Raw genomic sequence first — 23,152 nt, forward strand, 5'->3', positions numbered from 1 at the left:
AGTCGGGGCACAACTTGGGGTCGTGGACGAGGCCCAGGCAGTAGAGACACACTGACATCATTCAGTGACAGTCCAGGCAGGACTTGAAACCGGACATCCCTACGGCACCAGGAGTCGATCGACTCAAAAAGAAGAGACAAAAAGGCCTCGAAAAACTCAGTCAGAAAGTGACTGGGGTTCCGCTCTCTCCGGACCTGCGCTTGCTGTAAAAAGAAAGAACTGACGTCAGCACGTGATGGCGGCGTCTAAGTAGCTGCCGCGACGTCATCTCGACGACCATGACGCCAACGACGGAGGCGGAGCCGCACGACGCCACCTTTTGACGCGCAGGGGTACTGCTGACGAAAACTTTCCGGATCCAGTCTGACGCCTGGGGGTAATTCTAAGGTAAGGAATCTATCACTATTTGTTTCTTTCAGATTCCAATTAGGGGTCACAACTCGATCATAGACTGCGCCGTCCCCACCATGGCCCATAATGGCTATACCAATGCATAGCGTGCATTCCCCTGGGGATGTAATTCCTAACCTAACCCAGTGTGCCTCCAGGTGCGCTCAGATGAATATTCTATTCCTTTCCCACTACATGACTTATTGCAGCAACTGCTCCCATGCCCATTCCCACTGCCCCACCCCTTAAGTAGAGATTTCTTCAGATTTTTTCTGTTTAGACGAGATCATGTTTGCACTCTGCCCGCACTGTTATGGTTTACCCAATTCATAGGGGGGAGGAACCTATACCGTAACTAGCAATGTAAACAGGTTGGTGAGTCTGCTACACAAATGGATTCTTAAGGAGCGCAGCCACCCATCTGGCAACTCTGCTATTACGCTACAGGGATGGCTATGGATTGGCCTGATTTGACCTCAAGTTACAAGATGGTCATATTTAATGCGCCGGGGAACCAATGTTGCCTTTGTTCACCAAACACACTCTATGACCCAAGGGGCACTACGACTCTCTAAAACCAATGGCATGTCAGGTTTATTTGACATCCAGGATGCTATTTTGTGGATCAATGCCTCCTGGATAGCTCCCCCGGTGCATTTATGCACCCATACTGATCAAGCTTTTTTCTTAGGTAGGCTGTAGCTTTGGCTACCTCAATGGGCATACCTACCATCTGGGGGAGGGACTTCAACTGTGTACTGGATACAACCCTTGACAGGTTGTTCCCTCCCCTACCACGAGCCCCTACATCCCACAACGCTAAACACCTGGTACTATAGCATCTACACTGCAACCTCCTTGACAATTGGCTCCATCGCAACCCTACTTACAGGGTACACTATTTCTACCACCCGCATGGCATTCACATGCGCTTATACAGAATCCTTTGCTTTGCTTGCCTAGCCCCAGAGATACACTATGCTGACTACTTCGGTTGCACTATCTCTGACCACAACCCTCTTCAAGCTAACCTATTCTAGGGCCACTTGAGCCCTCTGATCCCTGTATGGTGTCTTCAATCGGCGACCCTGGAGAATGTGGATATCCGCAACACCGTACAGGACAAGATAGTTGAATGCTTCTAACTCAATTAGGGCACTGTTTCCACTCCGCTGATAAAATGGGAGGCATTTAAGGTAGCCATTGGCGAGCTGATGGGTGTGAGACAAGTCAATGAGAAGCAGCTGACAGAAGTTGAAAACATATTTCTTCCTTTGGAAAACAAGCAGGCGGCCCACAATACTCTAGACCGCCTGTGAGGAAATGGAGTGTATTACATGGTGTTCAAATACACTACCAACCCCTTTAGGCCCAGTCATGTTTCATTCGTTAAACCTTTAGTAGTGGGACAATAAATTCTAAATTTTAAACTAGGTATTTTTCTTTTAAACATTAAGAAAAGAGCACTGTATATGTTGGACACTTATGTATGTTGTTTTTGTTAAATAATCTAAGAAAAGATATCAATGTATGTACAGAAAAGTTACGTCATCAATGTGAGGTTTCATGTTTACTTTTGTGGTCTCAAGTTATTATTTATATTTATCTATGTGTTTTTTTATTAAGGTGTTTGTTGAATAATACACAATGGGGGACTGATAAGTCCACAAGAAAAAACGTTTCTGTGTTTTTGAGTGCAAAGTTTCTTTTTCATTTAATTTGAGCATTCAATGTCTTTTGGAATGTTGGTATGTATATGTTGTGGTAGCATGTGTGGTATAATAGAGAGAGGATATGTATATATAAGAAGTAGAATAAGATTTCCAACATATGTTGGTTTAGAGAGGCGCGAAATAATCACTCATTCTTAGAAAACAGTTGACAACTCAATGGTGTAATGGGTCCCCTGTGCATTTTTTATACTTTCTAATATAGAGCACCCTGCCTTAGCGCTCAATAGGCCTACCTTAGGGGTGATTTACATATATTAAAAAGGGAGGTTTGGGCTTTGCCATTACTTTAAATGGCAAAGTCTAGTTAGCAGTTTAAAAATGCCGTTCCAGTCTGCAGCTGGACTCTGAGACATGTTACCATTGTCACATCCAGGGTGGCATAACCAGTGCTGCAGTGTGACTCTATAATTTACAGACCCTAGATAACATATACTAAGGGATTACAAGTAAGTTAGCTTATGCCAATTGGGTATGGGCCAATCAAACATACACATGTTATGGTCATAGACCTGGCACTGAAGTCTTGTTAGCAGGCCTCAGAGGACTCTCAAAGCTGAAAAACCACCAGCATCAGCCCAAAACTTTGGTGGTGACCATTAAAAAGCGGAATTTCTTTACACCGCCCTCTAGTGGCAGCACACACTTGACATGTGGAACTCCTTGAACAACGGCATTGCCTCAACTATGCGACATACAGGGCGCGCACCATGTTGAGGCAGACAAACAGGGAACTCTTCTGGCCTGGCTGGTTTATGACCGGATCATGCCCAGCAACAAATCACTTCCATCAAAGCTGATCCAGACACGTTACTTTACATGCAAAACGAAATATATAATTCCTTTCAACGTTACTGCCAAACACTTTACGACTCACCGTGCACATCCAAGATGCTTCCAGATATCTGGATAGTATCACCATCCCACCCACAACAAGAGGCAGGAGCTCGATGTGCCCTTCACCCAGCAGGGATCAAGGAAGCTTTTCACTCTATAGCTGCTGGCAAAATTCCAGACCCCCTCTTGAGTTTCATCGCGTTTACGTTGATGTTTTATCTCCAAATCTATGAGCACTATACAACCTACTTGATGTCGGAACTTCAAAAAAGCTTCTGATTCTCTAGACTGGAGTTAACTGTTTGAGGTGCTCCATCGCCTGGGATTTGGGGTTTGGATAGTAACTCTTATTTGACTCATTTATATAAACCCCTTAGAACGTGTTCGCACAGGCAACCATATATCACACCCCTCAAACATAGAAGCACCAGTCAGGAGTGCCCTCTATCCTTACTTTAACATGTCTCCTGTGCATTTCTCAATACACAATACTATAAACCACACAGTGCGCAGAGAATGGCAGTTAACAGCAGCAGAGCCCCACACACACTGCTGCTGCAGTCAAATCACACTATGGGCACTGGGCAGCACCTCATTAAATGGCTATCTGGTGCCCTACAGACCCACACGCAAACTGCTATAGACACTGCGGACCAAGTGGGTAACAGACCTTGCTAGAGTGCTTAATGACACTGAATGAAAGAGAGCCCTCTTTCCCCTTCACAGTGTACAGAAACACCTGCCTAAAACTCATAGAATTCTGCATCCTACACAGGTCTTATATGACCCCAGGGAAGATCAACAACGGTTTTGCAGGTGCTGAGACCAGCTACCCCGTTTCATCTTCTGGATGCTGATTTCCAACACAGGCTCTGGACATGCACTATGCTGGCTGCTTTCAAGGCCATGGCTACCAAACACTTTCAGGCACTCTTGGGATATATCAGTTTGGGTTGCTGGGATGCTGTTGCAATGAGTCTTTTTAAATGCACTAAACACCGCCACAAACCCCATTTCCAGACTTAGAACTCACCTTAACCATTAGATCTATCACAAGATTTTGGCAACCAGAGACACCCCCATCAGTAGTCACAAGGCAACTATGTGTTCTTTCTTGGGCAGAGGCTGAGAGCATCCTCTCTGCTGTTAAGGGGCCTTAGGAAATACCTTCTCTTGCTGAGTTGGGATGAGCTCACTGAGGTCTTTCACGCCCAGTTCAAGGACCGTACTTTACCCCCATAGACACGTGTCAGCAAATCGTTAACAGTGCATTCTGATACGACTGGTGTTCTGTAGGAGGCTAGCTTAGTATATGGTGCACACTTATTTAAGTGATGCACCGTGCACTAATCCAGGCAACCCTTATGGTGATTTTAATGGTCTTTGATAACCATAGAAAGCTCTCAAAGTGGTAGCTGTGGAGAGCAGCCTTCAGGCTCATCTCGTAGTTTTAGCAGCTTGTTTTATTAGTTTAATCAATAGCGGGAGTTAAATGAAAAAGAACCACACAGAGTTTATATAAAACTATTTCTATTTATTACACAACACTACACAATGGTACATCTCCTACCCGGAGATGTCAACACAATACACAACAATACTTCAAATGCAGTTAGGTAAGTAGCACAAAATACAGTTGTCTCCAGGGGAAGACCAAACCATATACTAAAAAAGTGGAATGCGAACTGCAAGGCATAACATGATTTGGACCAGAAGACCCAAAGGAGCCGGGGATATAAGGATCCACCCAAGGTAAGTACCCAGGAATCCCACGGAGGCTGTGTGCAGAGTGGGAACACAGTCACTTGACCAATGGAAGTCAATGGAGAAGTTGCAGTTTTTCAGAAGGAGGACCCTTCCCAGAGGTCCCCAGAGAATTACTTTGGAGGACAGAAGGTTGGAGAGTCACCCCACCCGTGGATGACCCAGGAACCCGGTTGCCTACACCAGGGAAGTCAGATGCATAGGGGTGAAGAGATGTTGGAAACCTCTGTAGATGGCAATGGAAGACTTAGAAGAAAATGCCTCTGGAGAAGACGGTGAAGAAGTCCGGGGGTATCCAAGGGTGGATTTGAGAAGTGAAGAACCTGTAAGCAGAGGGGACATAGTCTATGCCACTCGGAAGTGACCAGGAGGCACGAAGAGGCAATGCCCACCGATGTCAGGAGGTTCAGAAGAGTCGACGGTGACCTTGTCGCTGCAGCTGTGAGGACAAGGCGACGCTAAGGAAGATTAGGAGCAGTGCTTGAGCTGTCCCACGTCAGATGTTGGTGACTAGGTGGTTGGTGTCCGGCGCGAACACCAACAAGCCTTGGTAGCCGTGACTGGTGTGGAAGATGAAGAAGGAGCAACTTTGGGACCAGCAAGGTCCAACGTACTCACTAACAGCAGGAGAGTCAGAGCAGGCCCCACACAAGCTGGGGAGACCACAGAAGACCCTTATTAGGACCCCCAGGCAGAAGGCACAGGAGTCGCAAGACAACATCGAGCAGCTCACCAAAGATAAAGGCCCATGGTGCAGAGGATGCGGTGAGTACACTGATCTTAGCTTCTTGTAGCCTGAAGATTTTTGGAGTGCAGAGCCAACAAGCCATGGCATCAGCAAGTCAACGCAGTGCACAGGAGTTCGGTCCCAGCCGTTCCAAATTTCAGAGAAGACAGGTCATGCCTCAAGGGAGTTGCTGAACCACCACCTGTGTTGCTAAGCTTCGGGAAGTCTGTAGGGCGACAGGAGCAGCAGACCGGTCAGCTTCATTGCGGTGCCTGCAGATGCAGGGGAGTAATGCCTTCACTCCAAGGGAGATTTCTTCGGGTGCCCACAGGTCTGTTGAAGTACCTGGCAGATGCACAGACACAGATGAAGAAGACTTGAAGAACAGCGAGTCCAGGAGCAGCAGGAGTCTTCCTTGATGCACTCTCGGATCCAATCTAATTCCAACGTAGTCCAAGTGTCCAGGCGGTCGAAAAAGTGATAGTTTCAGGCTTGAGTCTTGTCCCACGACGAATCTAAGGAATCACCCATAGGTGAGCCCTTAAGAACCCTAAGGAAAGGGTTGGAACAACTCAGGGGCTGGACAGAGATGAGTATACTCCCATGTCCTTTGTCCAGTTTCGCGCAAGAGTGGGAGCAAAGGGCTCCATGAACTGGCTTAAACTGGAGTATCCAAGGAGAGCACCAAATGTCCCCTTCAAACCAGTCTGGTGACACTGGAAAGCACCCCCACCCCAGCCCAAAAAACGAAGTCCTGTCTGGAAGGTGGTCACACCTCCCTGTGACAGAAAACCTATTGTTTTACCTTCCCCTGCTCAAGCATGGCTCCGCAGCAGGAGGGCAGAATCAAGCCTGTGGGCGGCAGCAGCACTAGCTTAATTGCAAACCCTGAAAGGATGTTACCGGGAGTATAGGGGGTCCGCTAAAGAGCCCCCCCAGTATTTAGGATCATACTTCCAACACTGGAATCAGTGTTGGGGTAAAATTCCAACATGTTTGATACCAAACATAACAGGTTGGCGCAGTCACTATATAGTTAGACATCTCATAATGACTGATGTCCACTATATGTATATAAATGGCTGACTGCACTTACAAAGCCTGGAGAATCAACTCCGGGGTTTGTGGGGGTGTCCTGCTCATGCAGAGGCACCATCACATTTGTAACCAAGCACGCTGCCCTAAGGACGTAGGAGCCTGCCATAGGGGTGACTTATAGGTTTAAAGTGCAGTGACCTCAGATATAAGGAAACTTGTATCTGTCGTGATAGGTGCAGGCACCAACTCACACACTGTGCAATTGCAGGCCTGTAGTCACAGTTTAAATGGATTCCCATGGGTGGCACAATGCATATTGCAGGTCATGGGAGGCCCCTGGTGTACCTATGCCCTGGGTACCTTAGTACCATAAACTAGGGACTTACAAGGGTACACCAGTAGCAAATTGTGGATGTACAAAAGTACTTACCATGGTCAATTTAGGGAGAAAGCACAGTGACTGGGGTCCTGATTAGCAGGATTCCAGTCAGACTAGGTCAAAAACACACTGACACCAATCAAAAAGTGGGGATAACCATGCTAGAAGGATCCTACCTTCCTACATGTTCCATCTCTCATGGCAGACTGGTGCTTCCTACCTCCTCATGCTCCTTTTAACCTACACCCCATGACATGGCCTTTCCGTCATCGTTATTTATTGACACTCTGCTTTCTCAACTGTCGATCCACCCCCCTGCCCCCCTTCCACTCCCCCCCCCATCCTGGCACCGGAGGACCTACTATAGATGCGCAGCTATAGCTCACCACTGGCCTTCAGACCCTCACCGGACCCGCAGCATGCTCCTTCTAACACTTCTTCCTCTAAGCGCCCCTTGCTCCCTCCCAATTGTTGCGATTTCTGTTAGTTTTTCACCTGATATTTTATGTTGCTTTATTACTGCTCCTCAATAATAGTCATGCAGTGCTAAGAAGGGAAAATACATAGAGCAGCAATTAACACTGGTGCTGCAACGCTTCACAATATCTCATGCTCTGTAATTACCTCTATTACTTGTACTTTCAATCTGTAACTGCAAGTTTTTTGGAGCTATGCAATTGTTAAATGTAAAATGCAATAACAATAAATTTGAAAAAAAAACAAGGCAAAGCGCAATGCCACACAATGAAATCAGTCTTATTTTTGTGCACATTTGCATTATCTTGCATGTGAACCAGTGCATTGGGCATCCCATGCTTTTGCAAGCAGTCTAAATACATTAGGGCCTATTTTCTCAAAAGTGAGTTCTAACTGTTCCTTGTGCTACTCAAAAACCAACAGTCATAATTCCGGCCAGAGTCTTTGCCGCATAAGGATTGAATAGTTGCCTAGTGTTAAAATCTGAACAAGAGCATGTGCCACCCACCAGCCATAATGAAGGGAAAAGAACACAAAGATACCAATGGTGAGTACATTTGACAACTCGTCAGTAAGTGCTAGCAAGAAGAATGCAAAAGAGCTTCTCCCCAAATGATGCTAAAAGCTTTTAAGAATTAAAAACAGGAGTGTTCTTTATAAAAGTGTTTGTGAAAGGACTCTGCACAATGTCACTGAAGATCGTGAGTGATATAACCAACTTCTTCATATTCATGGGGAGTCCAAGCAACAGCTCCCGAAACATAAGTAACCATGAACTTCAGTCTGCTCTACTTTGCGTACCAGTCAATAGGGAGTAACACTCTTTTTTCTGATGTGTGCAATAAGGAAAACAAAACAGTGATGGGTGGAATGGTTCAATATTGATCACCCACTGATAATTACACAGCTCAGTCTATTGTAACACTCTAAAAAGAGGCTGGCCATATGCAAATCAGCAATGGCCTTGCTCCAACAGAATAGTCCTAAGTCCCCCGCTGAGCCCCTTCCACAAGGAAGCGCAAGCAACCTCAGACCAGTTTCAGCCAACTTAGGTCTCATCAGTGAGACACAGCTTGATTCCTATAGTACAGTGAGCACGGGATCGACATCTGAGCATATCCATTGCACTTAGGATGCTGCCCTAAGAAAACAGTGGTGATGGAGGGAATGCTTGCATTGATTTCAGTAAACAGTAATTACTCTAATCTCATTCCAGTCCATCATTTTTTGCCAACAACGCTACTCTAGACAGTTTGCAGGGGACTGTTTCTATTGATGTAGGATAAAGACTGATTGTCACTGTGAGTGAAATAAATGTGAATGTAAATTCGCCCCAGGCGAACACCAGTGTCCGAGATTATTTCAAGCATCCCTTTCATTACTTTGTTTGCTGTCCGTGTTCTAATAAGGGTATAATTTCAAAGTGTCTTCCATGCAAGTTATACTCTGAACCTACAGAACCCCTGTACATCCTGTAAGCAGGGAAGCAAAGCAACTGGGCATTGTGTGCCAGATAATTAGAGTCTCGCAGAAAGATGTGACTTATTGTGAAAAATCTGAAAGGACAATGAATAGTTAGGCTGCTCCAGTGTGTGAACTGATACATGTCCTAATCCATACTCCTTGGTGTAAAAGCACATGCCAATAGAGTGAAAAGACTGAAGGGGGGAAGTGAATAATAATAATTACCTCGGTCTTAAAAAGCTTTCGCACAAAAAATGGTGACCCCTGTACAGCTATATTTTATTCAGATTGGGGTAAAAACAAACAAAAGGAGGGGGTGGGAATGATCAATAAGCATAAAAGTGACATGAGAGGAGAGGGTAGGACAAGAGTCTCAGATCACACTCTACATGCACCACGCCACATTTTCTGGTAGCAACCCCAAGATATAGCTCTATTTTCAGATTCTGCACCTTTTCAGACAGCTCAATGAACAAGTTATTTACCTTCAATGATGCTCTTTCTGGTGGATACTCTATCTAACCGTAGATTACTAACTTTTATAATTTCTCCGAGGTGTCAGACTCCTTGCAGACATTTTTGTAGCAACTGCTCGAATGCAGGCCAGTGGAGCCACTGGACTCCACGCTGGTCTCCCCCCACCTGTTGAATTGATGGCACAGACCTATATATAGAAGTCACCCTGTGTGTGCCGTCGTCAGTATCCTTGGGAAGTCTTCTGAGCCCTCAGATGGGGATCAACTATAGCAGGCTGCAAGATTAACAGTGGACAAACATCCAATTTGCAACATTTTTAGAACCCTGAGGTCAACTCCACAGAATAGGAAGAAGGAAGGGCAGTGAGGAATGTGCAATTATGTAGAGTATCAACTGGAAAGAGTGCTGCCTAAGGTAAGTAACCTTCTCCTCTAATGGATTAGTCTAACTTCAGGTTTCTCACTTTTTGAATTGATACCAAAGCAGTATCTCCCAAAGTTGGAGGAACTGAGAACCGGACTAACACCAGTTATCCTACAGGACCAAGCATGCAAAATGGGCCTCCCTATGGCCTTGAATGTAAAGGTGACAATTCCAGGTGAAGTTGTGAACAGATGCCCATGTAGCAGCCTGGTAATGTCCTACACCCAAATACCTTGCACGCACACACACACAGTTGTGTCTGCCTTGGCTCTGGTTGAATGTGCCCAAAGGTCCTGAAGAGGCTCCTTTTCGGCAATGGCATAGTATGCTTCTATTAACAGGACAATCTACCTGGACAAGGTTAGCTTATGGATCACTTTTCGCTTCTTAGCACTGGCAGAGACAATATGAAGTGGATCATCCTAGGTGCTCCTTTGTGTGCTCAATGTAAAAACTAGAGCTCTTTTGGGACTAGAGGGTGAAGCCGTTGCTCTTTCTTTGAGGGGTGAGGAAGTGCGAAAAATATGGAGTGAGTGATGGACTGTCCCACATGGAATGAGACACCACCTTCTGCAAGAAGGAAGCAAGAGTTTGCGGCACCAACATGTCTGGAAAGAAGATAGTTTACAGAGATTATACTGACTGCAACTGCAGATTAAGGACATGGAGTGCAGAAATACCTCCAATGAGGAATTAAGTCCTAAGAGCAGCTGTGCATATGCCCCAAGGGCATGCACAGCAAGATCGTGATGATTAAATTAGGATGCCACCGGGGCACAACAAAGGGCACAATAGTGAATATATATGTAAGCCCTTTTAAGAAACGCATCACAACTGGTGAATAAAATAAAGTTTGGCCACAGAAAGGCTGATGAGTAACCTTTAAAATGGCCCAATGACAACCATGTTGGACCAAAGATACATCAAACATCAGACAGTTTGGCCTAAAGAGGATCAAGTTGACTTGCTCCATATCAGGCCGTAGAGATGCCTAATGACCCGGATAAATAGATTTGGCAGCTCAGCTTCTAGCTGCAACATAACATCCACTACTTCTGAAGGTAGATCAACCTTGCTAATTTGGTGCTGCTCAATTTCCATCGATTGAGGCGTCAGTTGTGGAGGATTGGGTGTAGGATCCTGCTCTGTTGCAGAGGATAGGAGGTCTATTCAAATAAGTAGATGGACCGGAGAGCAAATGCACAGGCTCCGCAGGTCAGATTAACACACGCTTGGCACAATCCAGGGCAATTACCATGATCGGAGCACAGTCCTTCATGCTCTCCTAAACTATGGGCAGGAATGGAAAGGAGTAGAGAAGACTGGCATCTCATTGCAGACGTCTCTCTGAGGGAAAATTAAAGCAGAAACTCCAATGCGCAGTAATCATGATACTGTGCGTTCTTAGTGTTAGTGAAAATATCCAGCCAAGGCACACCTCACCAGGTGAAGAAACCTTAAACCACCTCAAGATGAAGGTGCCATGGATAATGTCTGCTCAGCTTGTCCTCCTTGACATTCAGCAAGTCTGTAAAATAACTGGCTGTCAAACCACCTCCAGTCACAGGGCTTCCTTGCACAGGGTCTGCAAAACCACACTGCTCTGATTAATGCAGTAACACTTCGCAGTTATGTTGCCTTTCAAGACCTGCACTGGCTTTCATTGATGAACATGAGGAAGGCCTTCAAAGCCACCTGGGTGGCAGAAAGCTCCAGAAGGTTGATGCAGCGTCTCTGATCAAAGGCTCTTGACCTCCACCTCTCTCTGGTGGCCACCTCAGCCCAGAGACATTGTATCAATCATTACTGCGTCTCTGACTGGGGTAGATAAAATGCCCTGTCGCATGTCAGGTTGGAGTCTGACATCCAAAACTGAACAGATACAGATGCAGAGAAGCTGCTGCACTGCTGGGCTCACTGCATGCAGGGGTTCCACTACAGAGCCCATGTGTCAAGGGGCACAGAGAACCAGCAGGATGCATTAGGCCAATAATCCTCAGAAACTTCTACGCCGTAATTGAGGAGTGAGCCCAAAACATTAAGATAATAATCTGAATGTCCCGGATTCATTGTGGAGGTGGAAAGCCCTTGAATGCCACCTTATCCATGATGACACCACTAGAGGTAATCCTCTGTACAGGCTGAGCTCGTTAATGGAACATGAACCCAGGTATGTCAGAAGGTAGGCAGTGGTTAGAAGATGATTGATAACTAACAGCACTAAGCCCACCTTCAACTGCAAGTCATCGTGGTACAGTAATAAAAGTATTCACAACCTGGGAAATTTGCCCGTAACCATCCAGATCATCTTCATCAACACTTGGTGAGGCTGGAGGGCAGACTGGTACACTGAAAGTGTTCAGGTCCATTGAACCGAAGGAATCGTCTGTTGGTCTGCTTAACAGTCTGTTGGTCTGCATAACAGGTACAGAAAATGTTACTTAACCTGTAAGCATCTGTTCATAGCATGTAGTGCTGTAGATTCACATGCTTAGCATACTCCTGGCATCAAGTGTTGGGCTTGAACGTTTGTAAGTGTTTTTTCTTCAGGACATGAAATATAGTGACTCCTCCCTAGCAGCAAGGCACATCGGCATTGACTCCAAAGTTAACATCTTGAACTTGCCCTTCCAAAGAAAGATGTTTAAAAGCCAAATGTATGGTATGGGAGTCCTCAGTACTTTTTTTGAGCACCCAAAAATATCAATAGTACCAACCGCTGCTCTTCTCTGCAAAGGTCTCTATGTCCTCTTTGGCCAGCAGAGACTGGACTTCCTGGGCAAGAATGAAGGCTAAAGTCTGAACTAAAAGAGTGGGAACATGAGGGGAATTGGATTAGAAAGTGAGGGCTAAAACACATTGAACATCCTGAAGATTTCATTAGTCTGAGATGATTGCACACTAGCTGGATTGAGAAAACCATTTTCTGTCCTCGACTGGCACATGCGACCTTCCGAGAGATAATCAGGGCACCTGACTGTAGTCGTGGCAGCCAGGGAGTAGGAGGTGGAGCAGGAAACTTACATTTCTTGCTGGTGGCCACAAGATATGATACTATCATGACCTCAGGAGTCACAAAAGGGTGTGCTGGATGTCTGTGGTATAAGTTGCAAGGACTAACAACTGCCTCTAGCTATAAGCAAGCTCATTTGAATATATTTTAACCTATCAGTATTGTTGCTAGAATTGATGCGCCAGGGATTGCTGACCCAAAGAGTGGGCCACAGCACGGCTGTCTTTGAAGTACATAAATGGAGAGTCAGCTTTTTCATCGAAGAGTATGGAGCCATCAAATGGCACATCAATAAGGGATGCAGAAATGTCCACCAAAAAAGTCTGAGGAGCACATCACACCTAATCAGAACACTGCTGACAATGGCAATACCTATACAGTCTGTTGTGTCAAGACCAGATATTAACACATACTTATCCATGTCCTTACAATCTCGGATACTCTAAGCAAAAGCATTCCTGAATTCATCAGAGATGGTCGAAAATTAGGTCTGCAACTTGGTAATTTCATAATGATACACAGGCTTTCAGTAAACAGATGTTAGCTTTGGATTGGAACCAGGCATTGGGGTCAGAGCCACGGTAGGCATCAAAGGAGTTGAAGCTGGTACTGGAACAGATGAGGCATCCTGTGCAGGAATAGAGGCATGGGCTCACACTGGTACAGGTCACTTGCAGGGGGGCAGTTTCTGGCAGAAGGTGCCACTGAGGGCTTCCTTGTGGCACCACGGGCCCAAAAGCACTACAGAGGGAGCCGGCATCATGTAGAAAAGTTGCTCACAGCCTCTCTGAAGTCGTGTTCCTACTGCATAGTCGACAAAAGCTGAGGAACACTGGGCATGATGGGATCAATCTCTGAGGAAGCTTTAAGTCAGACGATGGAGGAAGAGTTGAAACCCTTGTGTGCTGACTGCAGGGCTTCTCCTCAGAATGGAAGTAACAGGACAGGAATGAGTCCCATTTAGACTGCTTGCTTTTATGGTGGGACTTCATATTCGACTTACTCAAGGATGGTGACGTGGAGTGGGACTGGGAACTATCATGGATGGGGGCTGACAACTTGAAGCGAGTCTACTTTTGGAGCACAAACTATCCCATTTATTTTGCCCGCCAACATATAGTTTTGTTTCCCATTCACTAATGGCTTTTCAATGCATATGGGAGCACTTGCTGCAGGACTTCAAGTAACGGTTAAAGGCTAGACAACGCAGGTCAGCGTCCTGTGTATCCATGGCAGACATATGAAAGAATTCTGACAAAAGTTGGAAGAGGGGTTCTGAATCAGTGTATAATTGCACAGAAAGAAAGGAACGGACATCAGCACACAGGGGTGACGCCTATATGAGACTCTGTGCTGTTACTTCCGCATGTGGTGTGAGGTTGCTGCAAAGTCCAATTGTGCCATCTACCAGTGTGCAGGAGTAATTGCCAGTAAAAGTTTTGGATCCAGACTGGCACCTCAGGCACATACGAAATCTAAGAAATCTGTGGTTCTAAGAATCCATTAAAATCATGTTCATTTGTGGCAGCAATTATATTCAATATATAGAGGCTAATATAAGATATAAATATATAGAATTAGGACAATGTGCAAAATGTAAGGTTTTAAACCATACCAATGGGTTAATAGAAAGATGCATTATATGTGATGTTTAGTGTAAAATAGTAAAATTCCTGAATAACAATTAATACAGAACACAATTGAAAAAACCTAAGTTTTTAAAGAAAACAAAAAAAATACAATTATCTCCACGTAGGTTATGGAAAAATAAGGCTTAATTCCAACTGCAAGGAAAAGGAAAAATAAATGAAGGGCTCAGTAGTTTGAAGTGTGGGTGTCTGTTGCAACAACAGTTATGTGTATGAGAATTTGATATAGGCAATCTATCTTTTCAAAGTGCATGGTTGAGACTTATGTTGAGAAAATAGATATCAAGATGTTAGTATTAGTGAAGAAAACACAGTAAAAATGAAAAAGTAACATGCTCTTTCAAAAAACAACTTGAATATTTATGAAACAGAAACAAAAACAGTCTTTAACACTGTGAGTATCAGAAAATGAATCCACTTCAGAGTAAAGTGAAATCCATTAAAATGGAGCTGCATTCAACAGTGGTAAAATCACTAATACTGTAATCACAAGATGGGGAAACTATAAATTATAATGGAATTAACCATTTTCAGAATGTGCACAGCATGAGAGTGCTGTGATTGCTATGTGGAAAGGAGCCTTTGCAACAATTGCTAGGAACACCTAAATGTAATAATTTCACAATTTGTTATCAATTATACAATTTACTTATCTGTTGACTATTGGGTACTGCGTGTTATAAGTCTAGTCGAGTCCTAGACAAGGAATTCTAAGAATATAACTAATACATCATGATTTCCTCATAGCTTTAACTGTATTGTACTGTAACCTTGGAATCTTCTTCAGAGTCTAGACATCCATTTTTGTTCTCTGGCACACCTTTGACCTTGAAGATAAGATGTTTTAAGAACAGTTACTACTTAGACTTTGATTCAATCAACACAGTTTTTAATTACGATTATCAACATTAGGACAGTATTTCAGTATATTACAGCAACAGTTTCAGAAAACTAGGGTGTGTAACGGGGTTCAAGAAGGTGACTGCAAAATGTTATATGCAGGAACACAAGATTTATTAGGTAAACAAATCACACGTATGGGGAACTGTTACTAACACCCTATTCACACTGCCATTCTAGGCAGAATTACTTAACACATTAAGTAGAATACTTAAACTGTAGCTCTTAAGCTGGCAGACCAGATTTTAGCATCACTTGGACTTATACATTTTATTAACAAGCAATGACAAAGCCAACAGCTATGTTTCTTTTAAAGTGAAAAGCTATCACATAGTAAGCTAAGGGAGGGAAACAGCTTGTTGAAGTAATGGAGGGGGTGGAGTAAAGGGTTAGTTGTTTGATTTCATTTCAATTACATTAAAAGGTGATATAGACCCTGAAATGGGAGCCATGCTTCTGACTGCATTGGGAACTGTGATATACAGTGGTAATTGCAGAAACTCCAAGCACCCCAACAAATGAAACATTGTCTGACTGAATAAGAACCAGCCGTGTGCAGCAGGCATTAGAGCCTTCACTCTTGCCACCACATGACCCCACAAAACTGTAAACCACTGTGGTACAATCAATACTTCAGACAATCCCCTTCTCCCCTCATGTACCAAACACACATTCTGGTTGTTTCTGAAGAATCCACCCCAGCAGGCGCAGGAACAATTACCTGATATAACCAGAACTACTGCTTTTCAGGGGGAGCTATAGACAAAAGTCAGACACTTCTCCTTCACACCAGTCATCCTTAGACAAGGTCTGGGCAGCTCAGCTCTAATAGCTGCCTCCAGGTTCTTCACAAGCTTGAAATCTACGGGTGCAAACAGTACAGAATCCACTAGTTGCTGTCAACTGCCCTGCTGAGCACCTACTGAAAGGAACAAGAACCACCTACAGACAGTGAGGGATCCATTATATATATGCTAGAAAAATAAGCATTTATCAGAGGACCAGAGGCTGTCTGTGCTCCATAAGCAGTGGAGAACTGGTAGCCATGGAGGAATAGGCAGTGGAGCATGATGTGGGGCTATGTATTATCGTCCTATTGCAAAGGAAGCCATTAAAGGTGTGGGTAAACCCACCATCACGTTATTGGAAGTGGTTTGTGACCTTTAGATGTCTGAGTGAACCCATAAATATTCTAGTGAAATAGGAAGAGACGTTTGATCATTCCTTCCCTGCATTTAGCACAAATTCTCGTACATTTACATGGCAGCCACTCTACCACTAGTTACTCTACCGGTTGCAAGTCTTACAACTGGCGTCCGACATTTAACTGACTTGTATAAGTAGCCCACTAATATGTGCCTATTGTACACCTTGTTTGAATGGTGATCACTACTTGTCCAGGCCAAAGGAGCTCCAAAGATGATATATTTAATAGTACATTATTTTTTTTCAAATCTTTGAGTTGTTATATGTATTAACTAAAAATAAACATTTTAAAACTCTCATTGAAGTACAAAGACCATAATCCTTCAGCAGATTTTCCAATGATGTGTCAATTGTCAAGTCCCTTAATAAAGAAGGTATTAAGTCCCGTTGTGCATCCACAAAAGCTGTAAGCGGATAACCTGAATCGTAAGCCAGTCACAAGTCACAGTGGGACCTTAACTTGGTCTTAGTATGCCTTATGTGAACACACTTTAAGTCTATGCATAGTTGCTTGCTGTATCTTTTGACTGAAAACTGTCTTCCTTATTGCAATTGCGTCAGGCCATCTCATGAGGGAACTGCAAGAGCTTTCAGAGCAGTTGCCATTCACCACCTTCTTCCCAGACAAACTGCTTCTGAGGACTCTGGCATCCTTTTTACCAAAGCTTACAACTTCCTTCAGCATTGGGCAGTCAATCACTCTTAATGTGCTCTTTGCTAGCCCCTTGAAATAGGATGAGAAATTTCATTGGTTTGACCCCAAAAGGTATTTGAGTATTTGTATTGATTGCAGTAAGGCCCATCAAGTGTACTATCAGCTCTTTGTATGTTTTTCTGAAGTGCCGAAGAGGACCCAGTTGAGGTGGATAGCCTTTGTATCAAGATCAGCAAAACACTGTCCAAGAACCAACCCCCTGAAGGAATAAGAGCCTATTCCATCATGGTCAACACTGGTACAACTGTGTTGGTGCGAGTCAAGCCTGTCCTTGATATCTGCATGGCTATTACATGGGCATTGGTGCATACACTGACAAACCACTACTGCCTTGACCAGCAGGTCCGGGGGAAGGACACTTTACTCATTCGGTTGAGCAATAATTTTTTTTATTTGATTTCATTCCAAAGACTTTCCATATTTAGGAGGTTCTGCTTTGGTATCTATTCTGAAGGAAAGGAATTTGTGGCAAGAAGGATCCCTCAGCAGAATAAGTTACTTTGGTAACACTCTATCGGGTTGATTTTTTAAAGCTTTAATAGGTTTATTGAAGTAAAAGAGGAGAAAGAATATAAGTATGCCCATTTATAACAATATTTAATTAAATAAATAAAAGTTAACTGATACTCAATGTAACCACAGATTCCACACTACCCTCCCATCTCCCCATTCTGAGCAGTAGCCTCTTTTTAACATTTATTAAAATTCAAAATTAGAGGTCAGCATACTATCATCAATTGTTTTACGCTCCACATCTGAGGGCGTGGAAAAGGAAAAGACAAGAAACTGACGTCAAAGAGCAGGGGTGGAGTTTATATGCTTTTTCAATCATTCACTTCTATGACAGTATGGTATCAGTACGGAGCCAGAAAACGACGCATACCAGAGCACAGGAGCACTGCAGAAAAATTCTCTGGATCCATTCTGGCACCCAGGGGGATACTCCACAGGTGCAACATTAACTTTTAGAAATTTGTTTTCTTTAAAGCACACCATATTACCACACATTGTATTCCCACCATTAACACTTGAATGTGGCTTACTTTCCATGTCAAGGCAGGGATGTTCTGGACTGCATACTGTGCAAGTTCACTTCAATAGAAATTCCCTTCACATATTCATGCTGTATAAATTATTCTTCAAGAGACCTACTATCATTCTTGATTAACTCCAAAAAGTTTTTTTTTCTTTCTTTGTAGTTCATCCAGGTTTTCTATTGCTTTATAAGGCACACGATGGTGCATTCTTTTGGCAGTACACAGTAAGCAATGTATTAAGGCACTTGTAAACAGTTTATAAAATTACACCTTCGTATGAAGGCAACCGATTTTGCTGTTTTGCATGTCTCTCTGTTACTGGCTTGTGTCATTCTGCTCAGTCCATATGCAAGAGGTATATCTACCAATTGTACCATTGTCACCAGTCCTTCTGTCGCCTCTGTCACTGCATACCCAGTTCTGCAATATAGGAGAAAGTAGAAGAGGAGGAAATGCAAGGAGGGGAAGATAAGGTAACAGGAGAAGAGACAGAGCAGGAAGAAGCAATGGTGGCTAAGCTGGGTAGCTTCCCAGTTGGTTGTAGTAATATGTTTGGCCTCCGTGGCACGATGGTGACAACACCAGGCATACTGTCATTCACTCACTCCATCCATTATCTCATTTGCAGATTGACGCACTCATTCACGGAACAACAGACGTAAATTTTGCAATCGCCCATATCTTTCACTTAAAATAAAGCAGACCTCTTGGCTTTGCCATTGCTTGTTTGATGTGTTTCTCACACAGGCTAAATGTCATTTTCGTCACTGGCTATAAAAGGAACTCCACAAAAAAAAATAATGGGGTGCCTAATTTTTTTGAAAAATATTTATAATAGCAGATTATAAACCTCTACTTTTATATAATTGATGAACCAGCAACACTGAATACATACATTTTCTGGTCATTTTTAACAAGTGAAGAAACCAACCACCCATTTGGATAGTAAAGGGTATATAATCTGTGGAGAAAAAATAAAATTTTAGGGATGCTAGGCCCCCTTTCTCTATGTTTTATCTAATACCCAATTCCAATAGGTAAAGTAGAACAGCAAGCAAGAATTTGTTCTCGATATTCACTCTTTCCAAGTGACTGATAGCTTCTTATTAATGCAGAGAAAAACAATGACACATTGATATAATTTTAGGTTTAAATAAAGCCTTTTCACCCAATGTTTTCTCCAGACCAGAACACAGAACTGTTCTGCAAGGGTAGACGTTCCCTATGACACAATAGATTCGAACAAATAAGTGGCCATGAGAAACCAGAGACTTCATGCCTTTGCTATGAGCAAAAGGCTATGTTTGGGGACTGACAGGATCAAACCTAAGACAAACACCTTTTGTTAGCTTCATAAGAAAAAGCTTGGCTCGGTAAAAAGGCAGTGCAAAAGTGCAACTATAATTGGCATCATCTTTGTAAAGACTTGCGGAGCTCTTGTGAGGCAAACTGTAGAGATATAATCTGGCAATAAAGATCTCCAGCAATGAACCTCAAGTACTTCCTGTTTATTGGCAGTAGGAATGTGAAAGTATGTGTGCTGGTAGTCTCAAGAGACAAACCAGCCCTGTTCATAGACTACAGCTAAGGCTTGCTGAGGTATGAGCATCTTGATTAAACTGTAATTGAGGGATATCTATGCTTATAACCATTGCCTTTAATATAGCGTGTAGTTACAACACTTTTTAGGCTTTTCCTATATATCTGTAGTAGAGACCCTTCCCCACTGAAGTAAGAGAACCCATTTCCACCACTCCTTTGATAAATAGGGAATGTAACTCTGTATGGAGGGTGAAGTACAAGAGTGGAAAAGAACAGGTGGAGAAATCTAAACCACTTTCCATTCAGAAATTGCTTTTCCTACATTAATTGTTGGCTATGGTAAGGTAACCTTATTATCCCATTACAAATCCAAACATTGTTAGCAACATTCTCCTCAGCATAGCCTAGGCGGTGTCTTTTTGAGTGTTGGGCTTGTCGACTCAATTTATGGACTTTAGGCAACAGCTTCCTCCACCACCCTAGAGTGTTGCTCTGATATCTGTTCAGGTCACCTGAATAAAAAATCATCTTAGATGCTGGAAATTTAAAGTGTATGAGATCCTCATACAATTCAATCATGATCCTCAGTGTGCTAGATTAATATTTTTGTTCTGATATTTACAGCTTTTTATGTGCAAACTTCTCTTTCAGATATCTGGACAATGTTTTACTTATAGGGATAGAGCACAGGGTACCACTATTGGCACAACATGATGCAGATCAGACATGACACAATTCTGTTACATAAGCAGCAATGCTTCACTCAACCACTTCAGGTCCCAGAAATGTCCTATCTCAGTGGTTATCAGAAGGTTAACTGTCTGTAAAGGGATCACTATGGGCAATAGCAAAATGTAAGGAGGGAAAATGATCGCCATCAACCAAGTCAAAGGTCCATTACCTTTGTCTTCCAATTGATGCTATTTACTCTACAGATTCTTTAACCTTAAAAACTGCCTCAACAACATCTAACAATTTGGATACATAAATTAGAATAAACAAACAAAGTCATCTGAAAAATGCTGAGCCATCCTAATCTTCAATAAGGGTCATCTATATTCAAATAAAGAATCTACCCTGGCCATCAGAGTCCTGGCCACAAAGTTTCAGAAACATAAGGCGCCACCCTCCCAAAAAAGGATCTCCATTCACATTGTACCTAGTAGTACCTAGTAGGATGTAAAATTATTCTACCTCCCTCAATTACCTATATGAACAAGTTACTAATCTTCAGTAACGCCTACCTTAGATTTGTCCCTAGGCATCGGATTGGATCTGGAAAAAAATTGTGAGTAGTACCTCTGCATGCTAGTAGGTGGCATTGATCGGCTCCAGATAAGGCATTAAAGAAGTTAAGTAAGTTGTTCATCTGATAGAGACTTTTAGCCGCAGATTCCTCATCTTAGAATAGATACCCAAGCAATACCTCCCTGGAGGTGGTTCTGCGGACCAATTTCACACGAAGAAGTCCTGTAGGACCAAATGAGCAAAGTGCCCGTCCCAACGGAGCTGACTGTCCAGACAGTACTCTTTAGTGAATGTGTGCAGAGATACCCACGTTACAGCCTGGCAGATGTCCATGACCAGAACTCCACATGGTAAAGCAGTGGTCGCAGTCTTGGCCCAGGTGGAATGAGCCCTCAGGGGGTTTCTTTTTGGCCAATGCATAGCAGATTTTAATGCAGAGCAAGATCCAGCTGGAGATGGTGCGCTTCTTCACAGGGTTTCCCTTCTTCACTCCTACATTCCCCATGAATAGTTTGCCCATCTGGAACTCTCATGTGGGTCAAGGCAGAACGACAATGATCTATTAGAAGTCGCTCTTCTTCCTTGGAGACATGTGGGCGAAGTGTAAAACATAGGCAGCGTGATGGACTGGCCTACATGAAAGTGAGTGACCAGTTTAAGTAGAAAGGAAGCTCTAGTCCATAGAACCAGCTTGTCTGGGTAGATGTTCAGGTAAGGAGGCTTGGATGACAAAGCCTGCAGCTCACTGACCCACCAGGAAGATGCACAAGTTACTTACCTTCGGTAACGATATATCTGTAAGAGACATTAGTTAGTGATAGATTCCTTACCTTAGAATTACCCCCAGGTGTCAGACTGGATCTGGAAAGTTTTCGTCAGCTGTACCCCTGCGCATCGGAAGGTGGCGTCGTGCGGCTCCGCGTCCGACGTAGATGTCGTGATCGCCGGGATGACGTCGTGGCAGCTACTTAGACGCCGCCCTAGCGTGCCGAAGTCAGTTCTGTACACGACTTTCCACGCTAGGAACACAGAGCCACTGGTGTATTGAACCTAGGGCCCTGAAAGGGATGACTTTAACCCTAGAAATCAATTCGCAGAAAGGGGCGGATGGGTGGGGCGGTAAGGAATCTATCACTAACTAATGTCTCTTACAGATATATGGTTACCGAAGGTAAGTAACTTGTGCATCTGAAAGAGACATGTTAGTGATAGATTTCTTACCTTAGAATAGATACCCCAGCAATACCAACCCTGGTGGTGGGTCTGCAAACCAAGATCACACCAGAAAGTCACGGAGAACAGAACGGCCAAAGAAGCAGTCTCTCCGGACTTGGCTGTCAAGGCAATAATGCTTAGTAAAAGTGTATAGCGAGGCCCATGTGGCTGCCTGACAGATGTCTTGCAGGGGAAAACCACGTCCCAATGCAGTAGTAGCTGCTGTACCCCTGGTAGAATGGGCACGCAGCCCCACCGGAGGTCCCTTTTTAGCCAGAGAATAACAGGATTTTATACACAAGACGACCCAGTGTGAGCTAGTCCTCTTGTGTACAGCCCGTCCTTTCTTGGCGCCTACGTTGCCAGCAAAGAGATGGTCATCCACCCAGAACTGTTGTGTGCGACTGAGGTTAAATGAGAGCGCACGTTTTGGGTCCAGAGGGTGGAGCCTCTCTTCCTCTCTGAAAGGGTGCGGAGGTGGAAAGAAAGTGGGCAGGGTGATAGTTTGCCCGATGTAGAAGGCAGTAACGCACAAGTTACTACTTGTGTAACGATATATCTGTAAGAGACATTAGTTAGTGATAGATTCCTTACCTTAGAATATCCCCAGGTGTCAGACTGGATCCGGAAAGTTTTTCTAGCAGTACCCCTACGCGTCAGAAGGTGGCGTCGTGCGGCTCCACGTCTGTCGCTGGCTTCATAAGCGCCGAGATGACGTCACGGAGACTACTTAGGCGCCACCCATGCGCGCTGACGTCAGTTCTGTACACGACTTTCCGCGCGAGGAACGCAAAGCCATGCAAGAAACTGACCACTAGTGCCAAGAAACTAGGGACCTGAAAGGGATGACCTTAACCCTAGAAATCAGTTCACAGAAATGGGGAGGATGGTTGGGGCGGTAAGGAATCTATCACTAACTAA

The 23,152-nt window shown here is 43.9% G+C and overlaps 1 protein-coding gene across 12 annotated transcripts in view; it reads right to left on the reverse strand.

The window, feature by feature from the left end:
- Positions 1–23,152, reverse strand: part of BLTP1 (bridge-like lipid transfer protein family member 1) — a 1,988,102-nt gene that overhangs the window by 675,412 nt on the left and 1,289,538 nt on the right. For 8 of the 12 annotated variants that reach the window (XM_085641555.1, XM_085641562.1, XM_085641563.1 and 5 more), the window contains one exon: positions 15,139–15,195. The exons of the other annotated variants lie outside the window; for them this stretch is intronic. In XM_085641555.1, coding sequence (XP_085497681.1) covers positions 15,139–15,195 — 57 coding nt within the window. The remainder of the gene's footprint in view (positions 1–15,138; positions 15,196–23,152) is intronic. 12 annotated transcript variants of the gene reach the window in all.

Source organism: Triturus cristatus, chromosome 2_2 (genome assembly GCF_964204655.1).
Source record: "Triturus cristatus chromosome 2_2, aTriCri1.1, whole genome shotgun sequence".
Taxonomy (NCBI): Eukaryota; Metazoa; Chordata; class Amphibia; order Caudata; family Salamandridae; genus Triturus; species Triturus cristatus.